Source organism: Chanodichthys erythropterus, chromosome 15 (assembly GCF_024489055.1).
Source record: "Chanodichthys erythropterus isolate Z2021 chromosome 15, ASM2448905v1, whole genome shotgun sequence".
In the NCBI taxonomy this organism is placed as follows: Eukaryota; Metazoa; Chordata; class Actinopteri; order Cypriniformes; family Xenocyprididae; genus Chanodichthys; species Chanodichthys erythropterus.
This window is the reverse complement of record NC_090235.1, coordinates 37157123-37177281: the sequence shown is the minus strand read 5'-3', so window position 1 is coordinate 37177281 and position 20159 is coordinate 37157123. Positions and strand designations below refer to the sequence as shown.

Sequence of the window (20159 nt, the reverse complement as noted above, 5' to 3'; positions counted from 1 at the left end):
TGCAAAGACAGCTCGGTCATGCAGATTTGTACTATACAACATCAGGAAAATCAGGCCCTTTCTAACAGAACATTCAACACAACTTCTTGTCCAGGCTCTGGTCATTTCTAGGCTTGATTACTGCAATGCACTTCTGGCTGGACTGCCATCATGCACAATCAAGCCTCTACAAATGATTCAGAACGCAGCAGCACGTCTCGTCTTCAACGAGCCCAAAAGAGCCCACGTCACGCCTCTCTTCATCTCTCTTCACTGGCTAACACTTGCTGCTCGCATCAAATTCAAGGCACTGACGCTTGCTTACCGATCCACCACAGGCTCAGCACCCTCCTACTTCCACTCACTCTTACGAGTCTACACTCCTACCAGAAACCTGCGCTCATTAAAGGAGCGAAGGCTTGTGGTACCATCACAGAGAGGCACAAAATCACTTTCCAGAACGTTCTCGTTCACTGTTCCTTGCTGGTGGAACGATCTTCCTGCCTCCATCTGGAATGCGGAATCCCTGGCAATATTCAAAAGACAGCTGAAAACCCATCTCTTTCGTGAGCACTTAACCTCATCTTAAAAAAAAAAATAAATAAATAAATAAATAAAAAACTTCTTATTCCTATCCTTTCACTTCCTCTAATCCCTCTCTATTGTATCTTAGGATAATCTGAGCAATGCCTATAACTTGTATTATGAGCACTTCTTGTCTATTTGACTCGTCATGACGACTCGCTTGTTGTATTCCTCACTTGTAAGTCGCTTTGGATAAAAGCGTCTGCCAAATGAATAAATGTAAATGTAAATGTAACTCATATGACCCATTTTATTATGCGCCAGTGGCCAAATGACACTTTAAAGTCAATCAGAGATATAAATGTATATATTAATATAGTGATTTAAGCAACAACACCCTGTAATTCGCACCTTAGCACACACATTTTTCTGCTCCTTTTTGGCTTGTGTGATTTTCAGCTTCTGTTTTTCAGCTACACACTGAGGCGCGTGAGTGTATAATGAGCCTCGCCGTATACTTTCAGCTAAGAAAAGAAAAACAGCCTACTGCAATTTTCTTGTTATTTTTTTATTGGTTCGGTATTCTACAGCCCTTCATCAAACTTCAATGTTTTTCATAAATGCACAAATCATAAAAAATTTATGCTATCTGTACCTAAATTCTGATTGGGTGGGCAAGGCAGACGTTTGGTGAACTCAGCCCACCCCTGCCCATGCCTAGAGCAGTCCCTGTTGCCAAGTGATTGTTTCAAGTCGAGCAACATCCCACCAGTCTGTTCCATGGAACACACTCCTGAGGGTTGCTATTAATTCTTCATCTGAAAGGGGGTGAAGAGCCATGAAATCATAACATTTCTCCAGAAAGATCAAAGGATTATCATAGTCTTGTAGTCAACCAAAGCAAGGAAACTGGATTTTAATGGACTGTTTCCCCAAAAAACGTCCTCTACCTTCAGCGGTAACATATTCATTTGTGGAATTAAACTCAGAATCACCAAGTCCATAATGAAATGTTAAATTGAGTCACTGTAATCTGGTATTCACCACCAGAGTTTCCACCTTAGCAGAAGGGGATGGTGGCATACTTGTTTGCACAGAAGCATTTGCTTTCACTGAACTCTGCTGTGATGACTTGAGAGCTTCCAGAGCTAATTTATTAAAATGTTGCATGCACTGGTGGAGTTAATCCTCTAAATTGCTATTTGAACTTGTCTGAGCAATAAAAGTGGAAAACGAAGTTCGAAATGCGTGACCAGCGATATACTGTAAACGAACATCTGACGCCGCCCACACTGCTGTGATCGACTTTTAGATGAATATGTAAATATATGCCGTGCACTTTCTTCTCAGTAACAAAACAAACCCAACAAAAATGAGAAAACAGCAAGCATTTATTATAGAAAGCATAAGAAAAGCGTCTGATCATAACAACATGGGTATGTTAGCACGAGCTATGCAAAGTAGCACTCCAGTCATGTCACGTCTTCATAAAGCACTTTATTTAATAGATTGCTTAAAATCAAGCAGCTTTACAGTATCAAACATGAAAAACAGTGTCTGTGCCTCATTTCATCAAAAGCACAACTTCATTTTGTACTACAAGCGGCTATCCAGTGTGTTCATGTTTTCACCCACGGAGATCTTACCTCAACGAACTTTACAGATCAAATGAGTCAGAGAAGACTTCCATGAATGAAGGCGGAGCCTCAGCGCACACCTCCTATTACATTATCATCACTGACCAATGGTAGTACGAAGGTGTTTTGCAGCTGGTGCAAACTTTTCCTGAAAGTTTGCTTTGGCAAGCCGTTTCGAACTTCCAAAAAGAACACAAAACGAAATTCGTTTTGGCCTGATTTTGTTCGAAATGACGTCACATCAGTTCATTCTTCGATTTCATTTGAAGTATACCGGGGCCTTAATGAGGGCTGAAATTAAGGTGATAATGGGGGTCTGAGATCAATTATGTGAATTATGTGAAGTGAATGATGATTGATGAAGTGTGGTTTTATTTGAGTTTATTTTTCTCCTCACAAGTTTAATATTTGAGTCCCATCTGGGGTGCCACTTTTATCTAACATTTTCCACACGCTTAGTTTTTATATATATATATATATATATATATATATATATATATATATATTATATATGCTGGGGCACCAGACAGGATTTCTGTCATTAGTTTAAGCCCTGGATACACTGCACGAAACTATACACTAAACTTGGGTACGACATGCATGTAGACTGTACGATGATGACACCTATTGAATCGTAGGCTATGATGCAAGTTTCTATAGAAGAATAAAATGTCATCAGCATGTGCTAGTGGTAAACGAAACACCATGTTGAATCACACTTTGGCAGTTGTAGTTTTTATGTGTGCTGAAAATAAAAAGGAAGCGGCGAAAGAAGGGAAAAGAGCTTGAGGTAAGCAGTTTTAAGTTTTAGCTTTTTATTGGCTGGTCAGTAGATGTAGGTCGAAGCAGCAAACACACTGTGCACTGATCATGCTGAATTTCTGACACTGTCAGAAAACTAATCGTAGACCATCTTTGGTCGCAAGACCGGGAAAACTGCCATCTTTGAACCTCTCTCATTGTAAGACATAGGATCACCGATTAAGAACCATGATCACAGAAATCACCATGACTGTTTCACGATGGCAGTCTTTCATCTGGGACAGCCAAAAATCGTGCAGTGTATCCCAGGCTTAAGTTTGAGGTCATTGTTTAAGTCTCAAGTAAAAAAAAACAAAAAAAAAAAAACATACAAAAGGCATCAGGTAGTCTAAATTGTCTTACACAAAACTCGTAACTTAATGAGGTGAGGATGTTACACCAGCAATCAATGGAATAATACAAACAATAATCACTCTTAAATAGAAAACACAAAACATTCAGCACAGCAAGACTCAGATGTGGAATTGTATTCAAATCTGTATTCAAAATTCAACCATTTCAAGTGTCCCAAAACTGAATTTTAGTTAGAGAGGAAAGAAAAAAAAAGAAAGAAAAACAAAACAAAAATCAGTTCAAAATTGTCCAGCCACAACATAGGCTACAAAAAAGAAACAAAAGTCCAGCCCAGAAAGCAATCAATCCAAACAGTAAATAATCAGCAGCAAAAAGAATTCAAATAGTCAAAACAGAAGGAAAAAAAAAAAAAAAAAATCCCCCTTTTAAAAACAGTCAACAGTCAAGTCAAATAGTCATCTACAGCAGGCTGAATTGTACTCAAAACTCCTTTTTTTTTTAAATAGTCTTGTACACACTTTCCAGGACCTTTTAGGCATTGGTACAATGTATCCGGAAAGTATTCACAGCACTTCACTTTTTCCACATTTTGTTATGTTACAGCCTTAATTCAAAAGGGATTAGATTCATTATTTTCCTCAAAATTCTACAAACAACACCCCATAATGGCAATGTGAAAGAAGTTTGTTTGAAATCTTTGCAAATTTATTAAATAAATAAATAAATGAAATAATCACATGTACATAAGTATTCACAGCCTTTGCTCAGTACTTTGTTGAAGCAATTTTGGCACCAATTACAGCTTCAAGTCTTTTTTAGTATGATGCTAAAAGCTAAAAACCTATTTTTTGGGCAGTTTCTCCCATTCTTCTTTGCAGGACCTCTCAGGTTCCATCAGGAGCATTGGTGCACAGCCATTGTCAGATATCTCCAAAGATGTTAATTCGGGTTCAAGTCTGGGCTCTGGCTGGACCACTCAAGGACATTTACTGAGTTGTCCAGTAGCCACTCCTTTGTTATCTTGGCTGTGTGCTTAGGGTCGCTGTCCTGTTGGAAAATGAACCTTCGGCCAGTCTAAGGTCCAGAGTGCTCTGGAGCAGGTTCTCATCAAGGATGTCTATACATTGCTGCATTCATCTTTCCCTCGATCCTGACTAGTCTCCCAGTTCCTGTCGCTGAAAAACATTCCCAAAGCATGATGCTGCCACCACCATGCTTCACTGTAGGGATGGTATTGGCCAGACAATGAGTGGTACCTGCTTTCCTCCAGACATGACACTTGCTATTCAGGCCATAGAGTTCAATCTTTGTTTCATCAGACCAGAGAATTTTGTTTCTCATAGTCTGAGAGTCCTCCAGGCAGGCTGTCATGTGCCTTATACTGAGGAGTGGCTTCCGTCTGGCCACTCTACCATACAGGCCTGACTGGTGGAGTGCTGCAGGGATGTTGTTGTTCTGGAAGGTTCTCCTCTCTCCACAGATAAACGCTGGAGCTCTGTCAGAGTGACCATTGGGTTCTTGGTCACCTCCCTGACTAAGGCCCTTCTCCCCCGATCGCTCAGTTTAGCCGGATGGCCCACTCTAGGAAGAGTCCTGGTGGTTCCTAACTTCTTCCATTTATGAATGATGGAGGCCACTGTACTCATTGGGACCTTCAATGCTGCAGAAATTTTCTGTATCCTTACCCAGATCTGTGCCTCGATACAATCCTGTCTCAGAGGTCTAGAGACAATTCCCTGGACTTCACGGTTTGGTTTGTGCTCTGACATGCACTGTTAACTGTGGGACCTTTACATAGACATGTGTGTGTGTTTCCAAATCATGTCCAATTTTGAGTGTCATGGCAAAGGCTGTGAATACTTATGTACATGTGATTTTTTTATTTATTTATTTTTTTTAATAAATCTGCAAAGATTTCAAACAAACTTCTTTCACGTTGTCATTGTGGGGTATTGTTTGTAGAAATAAAGAATTATTTGTAGAAAATAATGAATTGAATCCCTTTTGGAATAAGGCTGTACATAAAAAAATGTGGAAAAAGTGAAGTGCTGTGAATGCTTTCTGGATGCACTGTATATACAAGGCTGGAGGCTCCCCCTCCACCAATCCAGTTCAGGTTTTGGAATTACACACTCGTATTACTATGCATTCACACCGCTGCCGACAAAAGCATCAAAGTGACAGGAAGTAATTCATTGAAGTAATGAGCTATGACGCGGTTTGAAGGAAACCAGTCGGAATGTAGAGGTCCTCCGCTTGAGAGGATTCCAGAGAATGCAGTCATGTAAACTTTGGTTCTGACCAAACATTAATTCCCAAACAAAATGGAGGAGAGGTGGATAATTGCCGTGGCTGGTTTCCCAATAATATATGACGTGTGTCTCTTTTTGCATACAGGGGCATAAATAAGAAAAATGATGCATGGACCAAGGTGTCTGACATTGTTTGCATGCAATGTCTGAAATTGCATAGCTGTTTGCCTATATATTTACTACATATATTTTACTATATAAATATATATTTGTATTCACTATATATTTAAGCCTAATGACATTTATCATTATTTTCTCCAGCTAAGCAATTTGTCCTCTGCGGTCTCTGGAATCCTCTCAAGAACTTCTACATTCCGATTGGTTGATGGTTGCTTTGCCGCTCCAGCCAGCGGCGGTCTGAACACACATTCCAGCATTGTTGGCAGGGCAGCCAAACAAATTTTAACACGGTCACCGGCAGTTTTCACAGTTTTAGTGACAGTTCCCACCGTTTTTTAGTTTACTGTTTTCACTGCAGTGCCTCAACGACTGTCTGCTAGTCACATAATGTCAAGGATACTTTCCTTTGCGTAATCCAATAAGCATGATCACAGTAGAACGCCAACAATAAGCACACTTTGCCGCAGATAAAACAATAAATCGCCACAGGAGTCTTCAAAAGAAGCTCCGTGAGGTATACTCAATGCCTCCCGGCTGTCACCGCCATCTTGCTGTGAGTGATGCATGTCATCCAGATAAAGTTAACTAGGGATGCACTTACACTGCAAGTCTTAATGCACAGATCCGATCTTTTGACCATATCCGATTTTTTGGCCAGTCTGTTTACTATGGAATGCCAAACCTGCCAAAATAAAATAAATAAATACATAAATAAATAAATATACAAAGAATAAAAAAGCAAAAAAAAATAAATATATAAAGAAATATACAAAGAAAAGCAAAAAATCAAAAATAAATAATTATTTATACATTTATTTCCTTATTTATGTATATTTTTATTTTTTTCCACATTTATTTTTTCTTTTACTTATTTATACATTTATTCATTTTGGTTTTTATTTATTTCCACATTTATTTATTTATTTATTTCCATATTTGTTCAATACCACATTTATTCATTTCTGCATTTCTTTATTTTCACATTTATGTATTTCTACATTTGTCCTACCTTACATTGTCCGTAAGGTAATGAGGAGGGTGTGGTTTACCTCAAACATAGCAATCGAGCTCAGATAGGCGAGGGCCAGCATTGTACCCGAAATACAATAAGTGTAGCCTACTGATGAGCCTGTTGATAGTGGGATGAATGACTTGGATGGGAAATATGGCCAAAATCTTATATCACGGGTTAAGTCATAATATCACCCTAATTGTAAATCCAAACCAGAAGATGTTCTACGGCCATGTCCAGAATAAAGAGTAGCCTATCCACGTCACACAGTACAGTTAGGGTGATATTATATGACTTAACACGTGATATAAGATTTTGGCCATATTACCCATCCAAGTCATTATCCCACTATCAACAGGCTCATCAGTAGGCTACACTTCATGTATTTCGGGCACACCACAAGGTGTCACTGTTGCCTCAATGCCCCGCCCTTGCCTACTCTGAGCTCAATTGCAATGTCTGAAATAAACCTCCTCTTTACCCTACAGACAAAGAAGTGTAAAAATACATAAATGTAAAAATAAATAAATGTAGAAATAAAGAATTGTAGAAATGAATATATGTGGAAATGAACAAATATGAAAAAAAAACATAAATAAATAAATAAATAAATGTGGAAATAAAAAAAAAGCCAAAAATAAATAAATAAAAAAATACACATAAATAAGGAAATAAATTGATTTTTTTTTTTTTTTTTTTTTTTATTTAGGCTTTTCTTTGTATATTTATTTATATATTTATTTATTTACTTTTGCTCTTTTACATTTATTTGTATATTTATTTATGTATTTATTGTTTTTATTTCCATAGTTTACATTCACTTTAAGGCAGGAACAAACCAAGCCGACGTTCGGCCGTCGGGCAGTTTTTGTTCATCGTAAGTAAGTTTTCTCAGTGTGTTCTGCACCGTCGGCATGTTGAATCGGCGTCGGAGCTCGTCGGGCCATCTGATCATTCTTGTTGGCTGTTCAGCTACTGCCACCTGCTGATACGGTAAGGCATTTCATCTTACGCAGGCAAAGAATTGACCTGCCCAAAATGATTCCTGCCCAAAATGATGGTCATTGATAGCTTTACATGCACATGGTAGACCCTCGGGTATTAAATGGCCATACTATTAACCTTATTTATATATTTTTTTTATGTCGGGTGGCCATGATTACCTGCCAGAATGGATAAGTTAACAGAGTGTCATTGATGTTTTGCAGCGCACAATCTGACTGAATATAGACTGGAAAATAAAGGTAATTTGTGATTCTGAATTCTGAAGTGAAATAAAGTAGCAGGTAAGGTTACATTTATTTGAATGAATTTGAATATAATGATAACAAGAGAGAAAGCGAGGGAGAGAGCACACACGAGAGAGTGCAATCTTGTTCAGAATTTTGAGTTTACATGTGTTCAACAAATTCGATTTTTTTGCCAGTGTAAAGGTAGCCTAGGGGCTGGACTAAAGACGTCGCCATCTTGATTTGGACATTATAGAACAATGACTTTACATCCAAAGAATAGTGACATATTTTTGATATTTGTGGATAATGACCACAGATTTATTTCACAGATGAATGATGACTGATAAGTGCAAGACGGATGAACAATTCTTTGCAATTTATTTATTTATTTCATGATGGCATCGTCACAATCCAGTTACTACTGGATTGAAACAGTAATAAGCTAGGTTTCACTGCATATTTGAAATGATAACTTTATTCAACTGCTTAAGTTTTGTGAATGTCTGCATGAGTTGCACAGAATTACTAACCTCTTCATGTCAACAGTAGTCACATTAAAGGTCACGCCTTTCAGCCACAAGACCATGAAGAGCCGCTGAGAGAATGGACAGTTCCCAATACTCTGACCATCACTTCCTGCCTACACACATATACAAACACAGATAATCACTACAGGTTTCTGAATGACTGTGTAGCCCCAAATTATGCTTAAACGTAATCACAAAAAAGTACTTGATTTTTGTTTTTTGCAAATTGTACAGAGGCATGGCATGGAATCATATTGTAACCAAATTATGAATGTGAGTTTGCAGTCAGAATAATTAGTACCTAATTTTTTTTTGTCAAGCTTTCTCTGTGACAGCATGTTAATTCTTCCGAGAGCACATGGATAGCCTATTTAATATATAATCCTATGCATTCAAACAAAAAGAGTATAAAGACAGCATACTTCATGTTTTGGCTAATCAACTGCATTGCTTTTTAAAGATGTATATTATTGTAAATTATTACATGGCTCACTGGAATGAATCATGTTGTCTGCTCTCGCTTGTTTCTTTCAAACACAACTGCTGCCATCTCTGTTATATTTATTGAATATATTGACAATGAAATCAGAGGACTTCAGTATTAATAGTACTGTAATATTGTTGCTGTGTCCATCTTCTTGTCAGGATGATTGTTTTGTACACTGTAATGGATTATAAGATAATAAACAGGTAAGATTTCAAAACATATCAAATAATATCAAATTAATATCAAATAATCTTGTCCCCATAATTATTTATGTGGTGAAGAGATGTGTAATAATTGGAATGACTGTACATTATCCAATAAATGTTTGTCTATTTTGAACTTGTTCTGTCGTCTTGGCTAAAAGTGGAATGCTAGCAACTATTTCTTTGCGGAAGCTTTGTGCTAAGTGAGCTAATACAATTAAAATAAAATTTCAACAAAAATCTATATTTTTTTTGTCCAATTATTTACTTATGTGAGAAGCAGCCATGTACCAAGTGGGATAATATACATCTAGCTGGATGTCATCGCAAAATACACCCTTTTATGGTAATACAAGACCATACAAGGTAATTGGTCTTCTCTCACCCTGTCAGGATTTATTCTGCTATAAGAGCCGGATGGATGAACATTATCCCTTACTTGATGCCTGCAACACATTCCGAAAAAGTTGAGACTTATAAGATTAGGACAATTTAGAACATAGAAGAATATGACTTCAGGAGTTGAAATAACAAGGTGATAATATAGCTGCAAGCAGCAAAGATGGGCCCAAGCCCGGTGGCACCGCCGACCTGGTGGCTTTAGGGCAACTGTGCATGGTGGGCAATAGGCATTTAAAATGTGTAAACAAAAGGACTATGTCAAAGTCATTTGAATACAACACATTTACTGTAGCAGTTGGTGCCCAAATGATCACAAACCACAACAGCCACATCCATGAGATCCTTTAAATTTAGATAAATTTCATGTCATAGAATAAGTCATATTTCAAATGAGTAGCAGAATATAAACCTTATTTGCCATGTCTGTGTTTTTCTCAGACAACCTCTATAAAAATTCCAGAGAAAATAACATACTGTTATTTACGCAAACTCAACAGAAATGTAATCCAGTCTTAATGCAAATGTCTGTGATTGCTGATGTTGTATTATTCTAACACTTCTCTTCATGTGTTTTTTGACCTCTCTGAGCTATTGTTTGTGTACCAATCTTATGCACCAAAAACATGCTTTCATTTAATTTCAATGTGTGGTATACAATGAAAAAATAAAATTATAAAATTAACAAATAGGGACAAATCACAGAACCTGCAAAGACGATTTTAATATCAGTCTCAGGTAATAGTAAGGTAAATGTCTAGATTTTTCTGCTCACTTATGTAAGTTTATTTTAAACAGCCACTTTTACAGAATCATGTGAAATTTACTTAAATAGGGGTTTTTAATAAATTTGAATTATTTCAATAAATAATTAATTTAAAGACATATGCGTCATACATAATGCTCGCAAACACAGCACATGACATTCTGTAATGCCCATGTCTAGAAAACTCACACTCTCCTCTGTAATAAAACAGATGTTAGTCTTGTATGAATGAGTACATGAAATCACAGGTGTCGGGTAATAATAATTGTAATTCAATAAATGGGTAATCAGTAAAAGGGTTAAAGACCACTAATCAAGATTGTAAAACACACACACACACACACACACACACACACACACACACACACACACACACACACACACAGAGAGATAGAGAAAGAGTGAGACTGAGGGAGTGAAGGGGGAGGACAGGGAGAGAGAGAGAGAGAGAGAGAGAGAGAGAGAGAGAGAGATCAAATATATTGATCTGAAATATAGTACATTCATTTTAAATTCATCCAGGTTTAATTACCAAACATACAATCTTAATTTAATTTAAAGTCCCTGTAAAGTCAATTCTGAGAATTCTTTCTAAACACTTTAAAAAAGTTACAAATGTATTGCTGAAACACATTACAAAGTCTGTGAATTGATTAATGCTTAATTGTGAAGTTAGAGCATTAAACAGTTTTTCACCAAGTCTCTGCTCAGGATTTTTTGGGTGGAGCTAAAACGGGGGTCTAATGACGCACATCGTCCCCCGAGCATAGCCCCGCCCCTGACACTGTCGATGACGCACCGAGCGTGGCGCCGCCTCTAACTCTACAGCGGTTCACTCGCTGTGTCGAGTGTCATTACAGTTATACAGCCCTTTGTACATTTAGTAATGCCTTCGTCACGCAAATGCATATTACATGGTTGTTAAAATATACAATATCGGTCTCCTTATTTAAATTTCCTAAACGATATGAAGGATTCTAAAGTGATCGTTGTAAACCGGATATTTTACAAACTTTCATCAGACAGCTGGGATTCACAGATAATCCGCTGTTTTTGGTGAATGTGACTGAACAGACCTCGTCCACCCCTCCCGCCTCGGCCTTCTTACCGTCCCGATGATAACCAATGATATATGTGGCCGGACAGAGTCTCTCCCGTCCCGGCCTTCATCCTCCCGTCTCGCGGCACCGTCATTTGTCGACTCGACAACAGTCCGGCAGTACGTGCCCAATGAGTGTAAGTTGTCGTGTGTGCTTATGTTATAATAGGTACTCCACAGTAACTCTACTAAATGTGCAACCCTCTAACGTGGTTCTTTTGTTTGTATGCATCAGTTTGACTAGAAAAGTCAGTTGAGACGGCAGCTCTCGCGAGTGGGCGTGGTTTCAACGCCGACACGCCCCCAGCGTTTGAGAGCAGAGAGCGCTGCCTATTTTTTCGAGATTTTGATAACTTATTTCATTTACTTGCAGATTTTTTTTAATAATTCAAATTTGGCTGGGTGGTTAATAACACATTTTTCTGTGGTGTGACAAGCTCAAAACACATACTTTAAAATGACTTTACAGGGACTTTAAGTCAAACAATGATTTTACAAGATATGAGACACTTTATTTTAAACCCTCTCCATGGCAACACCATTCGAGATATCCTATAACCTGTAATCGTTTGCAATTTAGCATCTTCAGTATCTTGTCATCATATCCAGAAAGTTTGGTGGTGATTGCATGAATCCCCTAAGAGGAGCAGTTAAAAGATTATAAAAAGGCATTAGACAAGGGCAGCCAGTTAACGTCTGGAGCTGCACACAGCCGAATCAACAGAGGTTTTCCGGTTGAGCTGGGTATGCTGGTGCGTTTGGCTGCCGCTCCGCTCCCCGAATCTGTGCTATGTAAACATCTTCTATCATCTTACGTTTTTGCCGCGATGCAGTGCATTCTACCTATGTACGCCAGGATTTTGCTTCTTTTGGTGCTGGCCTGGAGGCTTACGATTTGCTCTGTGGACTCACGGCTAGGCCTGCTTGGAGCTGGTGTTGACACGGCTTCAATGAACATGGCCTTGCAGTACACCTCCCTGCAGCTGTTATCCCTGAAGCGGAATTATTTCCTGTCTAAAGACATCTACGATCACTGTAACAGGGCTGGATTGTTGCGGCCCAAGCGATACATTCATCGGAGCTCAGGACGAAACTATGTCTCTTCCTCGTCTTTTTCCATCCCAGTTCTGAACTGTCGACGAAGGACTAGAAGACCATCTTATTCTGGTGTTGATTTTACTAACTTGTCAGTTTTTTCGGGTGAGTTGAAATCCTGCGCTGCGGTGACTGTAAGCCCTTTAAATGCCGCGTTATTAAATGTGCGCTCTGTGAACAATAAACCCTTGCTTTTGTCGGATTTTATCATGGACAAAAAACTGGACTTATTGTTTCTTACTGAAACTTTGCACAAACAGGACGATGGTCTTCTTTTTAATCAGCTGACTCCAACGGGCTATGGACTCTTTGATGTCTCCCGGACTACAGGTAGAGGTGGGGGTATTATAGTGGTCTATAAACTACAATACAAGATACACCCTGTGTCCGTGCCTCCTTTTAAAACATTTGAATGCCTTGTTTTAAATGTATCTGCTTCTCATGCTGCTCACAGTGCTGCTATGGTCACTATTTATAAACCTCCAAAACCGAATAAGGATTTTCTCTCTGAGTTTGCTGATCTACTGTCCATATTGTCTGTCAAATTTAAGAGAATTTTGATTCTGGGTGATTTTAACAAACATGTAGATCAGACAGCCTGTAGCATGGCCAAGGATTTTCTGTCACTCTTGGACTGTTTTAATCTCTCTCAGTTTGTAAATGTTCCCACTCATTGTAAGGGGCATACATTGGATTTAGTCATTGCAAATGACTCTTTTCTCTCTAATTTTTCTGCTGTGGATGTTGGTCTTTCGGACCATTTTGCTATCTTTTTTAATATTGAGGTATCACTTTCTAGTAGAGAAACTTCACGATCTATTTCATTCCGTAAATGGCAATCAATTGATCATGCTATTTTTGCTAATTCGATTGTCTCTTCCTTAAATGCTATGACTTCTGCTCCTCTTGAGGATAAAATCACTATATTTAACAATGTCCTTACAGCCAACTTGGACAACTTTGCTCCCATAAAAACACGTAATGTCTCATTTGTACAGTCATCCCCTTGGTATAATGATGATTTGCGTTCCCAGAAGGCAGCATGTCGGAAATTGGAGCGAAAGTGGCGTTGCTCTGGTCTAAATGTGTTTCATCAAGCTTGGAAAAGCTGTTTGACACAATACAGAGTAGCTATTGAAACGGCAAGATCAACATATTTATCAAATATTATTGAAAATAATCAAAACAATCCTAGACAGCTTTTTCACACAATTAATAGTATACTTAATATAGATGGTGTCAGTTCTTTGATTCCATCTGATTGGTTGTGCAATGAGTTTCTCAAATTTTTCAGCGAGAAGATTGATAATGTTCGCACAAATATTCGTAGTTCTTCTGGATCTACTGTTCAAACAGATACTACACCAAGCTTTTCTGGCACTCCATTTTCCAAATTTACTGCATTACAACCTGAGTTACTCTGCAAGCATGTTTCTCGTATGAAAGCTTCCACTTGCATACTTGATCCTTTGCCTTGTAATTTATTCAAATCTTGCTTTGGTCCTTTATGTCCCTCAGTTCTTGCTATAATAAATGACTCTTTGTCAACTGGTGTGGTGCCAGCAGCACTTAAAACTGCTGCTGTCACTCTCATTTAAAAAAAAGCAAAATTCTGATGTGAAAGCTCTTTCTCGCCCAATTTCAAATCTTCCATTCCTGGCTAAAATCTTGGAGGGTGTGGTTGTGGCCCAACTGAACGATCACTTAATTGAAAATAACTTATTTGAGCCCCATCAGTCTGGGTTTCGGAAACTGCACAGCACAGAGACCGCGTTGGTTAAAGTCACTAATGACTTGCTAGTAGCTTCCGACTCAGGCTCCCTGTCTCTTCTCGTTCTCTTGGATCTTAGTTCTGCCTTTGATACTATTGATTATACATTATTACTTAATCGTCTGGAAACTGTATTTGGTTTGTCAGAGACAGTTCTTGACTGGTTTAGGTCTTATCTTACTGACCGCAGTCAATTTGTTTCTATGGGTGGCTATAGGTCCAAAGTTGGTTCTATACTGGTGTCCCACAGGGGTCAGTATTGGGTCCATTACTGTTTAGTATGTATATTTATCCACTTGGTGAACTACTCAGATCTCTAGACATTAATTATCACTTTTATGCCGATGATACGCAGATTTATATCCATTCAAGACCAGGTCAGCATGTGGACATTGTGCATCTTTCCAACTGTATCACTGAGATCAAGAATTGGATGTCTAAAAATTTTCTGTCTTTAAATGGCTCCAAAACGGACATTATGCTCTTAGGCTCTCCTCATCAACTGCGAAATGCTGGTGGTTCTCTTAATCTGTCTGTTGATGGTGTCACCTTGGAGTTTCAAGGCAAACTAAAAAATCTTGGTGTCATCTTTGATGCCACGCTGTCATTTGAGCCTTTTGTTCAGAATACAGTTAAGACATCCTTTTTTCACCTCAGGAATATAGCACGTTTACGTCCTATGTTGTCCTTTGCTGTGGCTGAGAAGTTGATAAATTCTTTTGTCTTTTCACGTCTGGACTATTGTAATGGTCTTTTAGCTGGAGTATCTAAATCATTACTCAACAAACTTCAGTATTTACAAAATTCGGCTGCTAGAGTTCTGTCTGGGGTCAGGGCTGGTGATCATATTACCCCTGTCTTGAAGTCTTTGCACTGGCTTCCTGTCAGGTATCGTATTGATTTTAAAGTCCTTATGTTAACATATAAGGCTTTGCATGATCTGGCTCCTCAGTACTTGACTGATCTTTTAATGCCTTACACTCCATGTCGAAATCTGCGTTCCTCTCAGAGTGGACTCTTAGTTGTTCCTAAGACACGGCTTCGCTCCAGGGGTGATAGAGCATTTTCTTCTTATGCTCCTAGGCTTTGGAACTCTCTTCCAGCTGACATCAGGGAAGCAAACACATTAGCGACTTTTAAATCTCTTCTTAAGACATACTATTTTAGGATTGCTTTTACTTGATTTATCATTTTATTTTGTTTCCATTTCTTTGATGTGTATTTTTTGTATTTATATGTGTTGTTTTCTCTGTTATGTTTTCTTGTAAAGCGCTTTGAGAAAGCCACTTTTAAAGGCGCTATATAAAATAAAGGTATTATTATTAAAAATTTAGAGCTTGATTATTCAAAAAAATCCACATTCAAACCAAAATATCTGACTTCCTGTTGGTTGGAGCTAATGACTGTAAATTAGAAAGTTGTCCGGCTTAATGAGACTGATATGTGTACCGAGTTTGGTGACTGTGGGTTAAACTAAACCCCCCCCCTTTTTTTGTCAAAGTGTGGTTGCTGTAGAGCCCCTCCTCCCCACCCATTTCTAAGGCTTTGCCCATGTCTACTGGATGACAATCCTGACGTGTGTTGAGTTTCATGCAATTTGAAGCATGCCAAGAGTCTCAAAAGCATCCAAAACAAATATTGAAGTTTGATCTGTTGCCATGGCAACAGTGTTTAAAATATCTAAAAATGTTTCACAGGTCTACATTCACCATGTCTTGACATTATTTTAATGAAGTTTGAAGCAAACCAGGTAAAAACAAGAGGGTGAACTCAAAGCATTTTGAAAGTGACACACTTCCTGCTGCCAGTTGGTGGTGCTATAACTTTGACTCACAATAGTCACATCCATGTGATCAGCCTCCTACAATGAACACACAGCTGAAGTTTCATAAAAATCAATCAATGTTGGCAGAGGTTATAACACACTTCCTGTTTCCCTTATCTCGCCATAAATTTGTTGCCTCGCCACAGCCAAACCATTTGAGATATCAAAAATCTGCTTGCAATTTAGCATCCTCAATGTATTGACTTCATGCTGACCGAGATTGGCGGTGATCAGATTAATCGCCCAGGAGGAGTATATCAAATTCCAGAGCATGTGTTTTTCAAACAATGTTACATAATAGCTGACTTCCTGTTGAGCTGGTGTATAACTTAGTTATACACCAAAAGTTGTTAGAAAGTTGTTAGGCCCGATGAGGTCTATATGTGTACCAACTTTCATACTATGTGTGTGCCAATTTTCAAGAGTTTTTAAGCATGTTAAAGGATTAGTTCACTTTTGAATTAAAATTTCCAGATAATTTACTCACCCTCATGTCATCCAAGATGTTTATGTCTTACTTTCTTCAGTCAAAAAAAATTAAGGTTTTTTCATGAAAACATTCCAGGATTATTCTCCTTATAGTGGAATTCAATGGACTCCGAATGGTTGAAGGTCAAAATTACAGTTTCAGTGCAGCTTCAAAGGGCTCTACACGATCCCAGACAAGGAATAAGGGTCTTATCTAGTGAAACAATCATTTATTTTTTATTAATTTATTTATTTTTTAATTATATACATTTTAACCATAAATGCTTGTCTTGAACTAGCTCTCTTCTTCTTCTCTATTAGAATTCTGGCAGTGTAGATGATAAGTGTATTACTGCCCTCCACAGGTCAAAGTGTGAACTAAATTCTCATATACAATATGCTTGTGCAAGTATGTAACAATTTGTTCAAACTTTGACCTGTGGAGGTCAGTAATACACTTAGCAGTGTCTACACTGCTGGAATTCTAATAGAGAAGTAGAAGAGAGCCAGTTCAAGATGAGCGTTTATGGTTAAAACGTTTATTTTTATTTTTTTTCAGAAAATGAACAATCGTTTCGCAAGGTAAGACCCTTATTCCTTTTCTGGGATCACGTAGAGCCCTTTGAAGCTGCACTGAAACTGTAATTTTGACCTTCAACTGTTTGGAGTCCATTGAAGTCCACTGTATGGACAAAAATCCTGGGATATTTTCATCAAAACCCTTAATTTCTTTTCGACTGAAGAAAGAAAGACATGAACATCTTGGATATCATGGGGGTGAGTAAATAATCGAAAGTGAACTAATCCTTTAAGTCCCCCAAAAAGCCCCAGATGATTGAAAAAAAAATAATGCTTAGAAAAACAATATGGCCCTGAACCTTAGTGGCTTGGGCCCCATTGAAACACATGGGGCCTGTACCATGGCACAGTAGTTGAACAAACTCAGGGTTACAGATTGCTCGATTGCTCCTGTCAGCCTCGCTGCTGAGTTGTTTGCATCTGTAAGCTCTGTATAGCTTTTTGTTTTGAATCTCAATTTACTATCATTCCTTTTTATTTATATTTGTGAAATATAACTTACTCATCACCATATATCAGATATTGTCTAACACTGCCTATCAAATTAATCTGACATGGCTAACTTTAATCTAAATTGTTATTGCTAGCACAATGCGCTAGCATTTTGCTGGCCTGTAAACCTGCCATACGTGCTTGCCATCTTTTTCTCTCGTGTGCTCGCATCTTTACGTGTTGGATCAGTCAACAAACGTGGTCATGTCATCTTCACATTTTTGTCATTTGCACTGCCTGCCACGTGTATAGCATAGCCTTCTCTTTCTGTGGTGAGAGTTACACATGTGATAAATGCAGAGAGAATGTCAGGCTGATGGAGAAGATTTCAGATTTAGAGACACGCATCCAAACTTTAATTGAGGATAGTAAGAATGCAAGGGCTATAGATACTGATTTGGATGCTACTAGCTTAGTGAACTCTGTTCATTTTTCAGGTCTGGCTGTAAAGCCTGTGCAGCAGGGCAACTGGGTGACTGTGAGACGGCATAATCTTGGGACAAAACACCGCTCTTCCGTTCTGATTAGAACTTCACACAGGTTCTCCCCATTCAGTGATGCAACACTGAGAATCCTGTTGAAAGTGCCCTAGTTATTGGCGATTCTATTACATGAAACATGAAAATGGAGACCCCAGCCACCATAGTCACATGTTTGCCGGGAGCCAGAGCACCTGACATCAAAGCAATTTAAAATTTCTGGCTAATGCTTATCATAAATTCTCTAAGATTATTATTCACATCGGCACTAATGAACCACTTTGCCAGTCGGGAGAGCACTAAAATTAACATTAAAGAGGTGTGTGAACTCGCAAGTACGATGTAATACACTGTAATACACTGTTTTCTCTGGCCCCCTTCCTGTTCGTCGGAGTAATGAGATACTTGGCAGACTATCATCACTCAATGGCTGGCTGTCTAAGTGGTGTCTGCAGAATAATATAGGGTTCATAGACAATTGGAAAAGTTTTTGGGGCAGACCTGACCTGTTGAAAAAAAGAGATGGTATTCATCCCTCCTGGGGTGGTGCTGCTCTTCTTTCTAGTAATATGGCACATAATCTTGGAGATAAACCTTGACTAACTGGGGCCCAGGTCAGGAAGCAGACAGATTGGCTAAACCAACCGTCTGCTAGCTGCCTCATGTCACAGAAGTCAGATTAATTCCAACAAATAGAGACTCTTTCACCTAGATATCATCACATAGAGACTGTGTCTGTTCCCGGAATTAGTTAATACAAAAAACTCTCAAACCCATTTAAGGGTAAAAATTTAGATGAACAAATGATAAAGCTCGGTTTGCTTAATATTAGATCACTTTCTAAAAAATTACACTTTGTAAATTATATGATTACAGATCATAACCTAGATGTGCTGGCTAAAACCAGATGATTACAATACTTTAAATGACTCCACCCCTCAAGGTTACTGTTATAAACACAAGCCTCGTCTGAAAGGCAAAGGGGGAGGTGTTGCTGTAATTTATAGCAATATCTTCAGTATTACTCAGAGCTCTAGTTTCAAATATAATTTTTTGTGATGGTGCCTTACGTAACATTATCTAGTGTATGTGATAAATCCCGCTTCACATTTGTGCTGTCTACTGTTTACAGGACACACAAGGGCACCATACAGATTTTATCAAAGAATTTTCTGATTTTCTATCAGAGTTAGTACTGGCTGCAGATAAAGTCCTTACTGTTGTTGATTTTAATATCCATATAAAAAAGACGCACATAAAGATTGGCATTTAGAGATATTCTAAACTCTATTGGAATTCGGCAACATGTCAGGACCCACTCATTGTTGTTATCATACTTTAGATCTAATATTGTCATATGGAATCAATATTGATGCCAATAAAATTCTGCAGCAGAGCCATGGCATCTCAGATCATTATCTAGTCTCATGAATACTTCATTTAGCCAAGGCTGCAAAGCAAGCTCCTGTTTAGGAATTCTCATTCTCTCTCCAAAAGCAGCATTATATTCAACCAATGAAATATATAAGGCTAGATTAAGAATGAAGGATAAGAACTTAAATCTTACTGTTTTCTTGGGAAGTTACTAGGTAGTTCTGTTCAAAAAGTTAGCAGGCAAATGGGGACATCACAGGGTTATGCCGGTGGAATGGCAATCTGTTTGCCACAAGAGGCAGAGTCACATGTTCCACAACAATGCTTAGCTGCTCACAGATGTGCCTGCCTATTAATCAGCCTAATTTTCAGCACAATTGGCCGATGCCAATTAATTAAAAAATGCCAAAAATCGGCCCGATATATCGGCCGGCCAATCAATCAGTCAGTCGACCTAGTCTTTTTAAAATATTTATTTCTTAATGAATTATTAAAAAAAAAAAAAAAAAAAAAACAGTTTGAATGAATGATTTAATGAATGACTTGCCCTTTAATGAATGACTCACTCTTAAATACTTCACTTTTCATCACTGGATGAATCAGCATTTTTGAACGAATCTCGAATTAATGATTCAATGAAAAATACATTTTTTAACAGTCAC

General features: G+C 38.2%; 1 protein-coding gene across 4 annotated transcripts in view; it reads right to left on the bottom strand.

Annotated features, from left to right (window-relative positions):
* Nucleotides 1–20159, bottom strand: part of clic1 (chloride intracellular channel 1) — a 67395-nt gene that overhangs the window by 19330 nt on the left and 27906 nt on the right. For 2 of the 4 annotated variants that reach the window (XM_067361370.1, XM_067361369.1), the window contains exon 2: nt 8464–8573. In XM_067361370.1, coding sequence (XP_067217471.1) covers nt 8464–8573 — 110 coding nt within the window. The other 2 variants (XM_067361366.1, XM_067361365.1) reach the window with 2 other exon arrangements.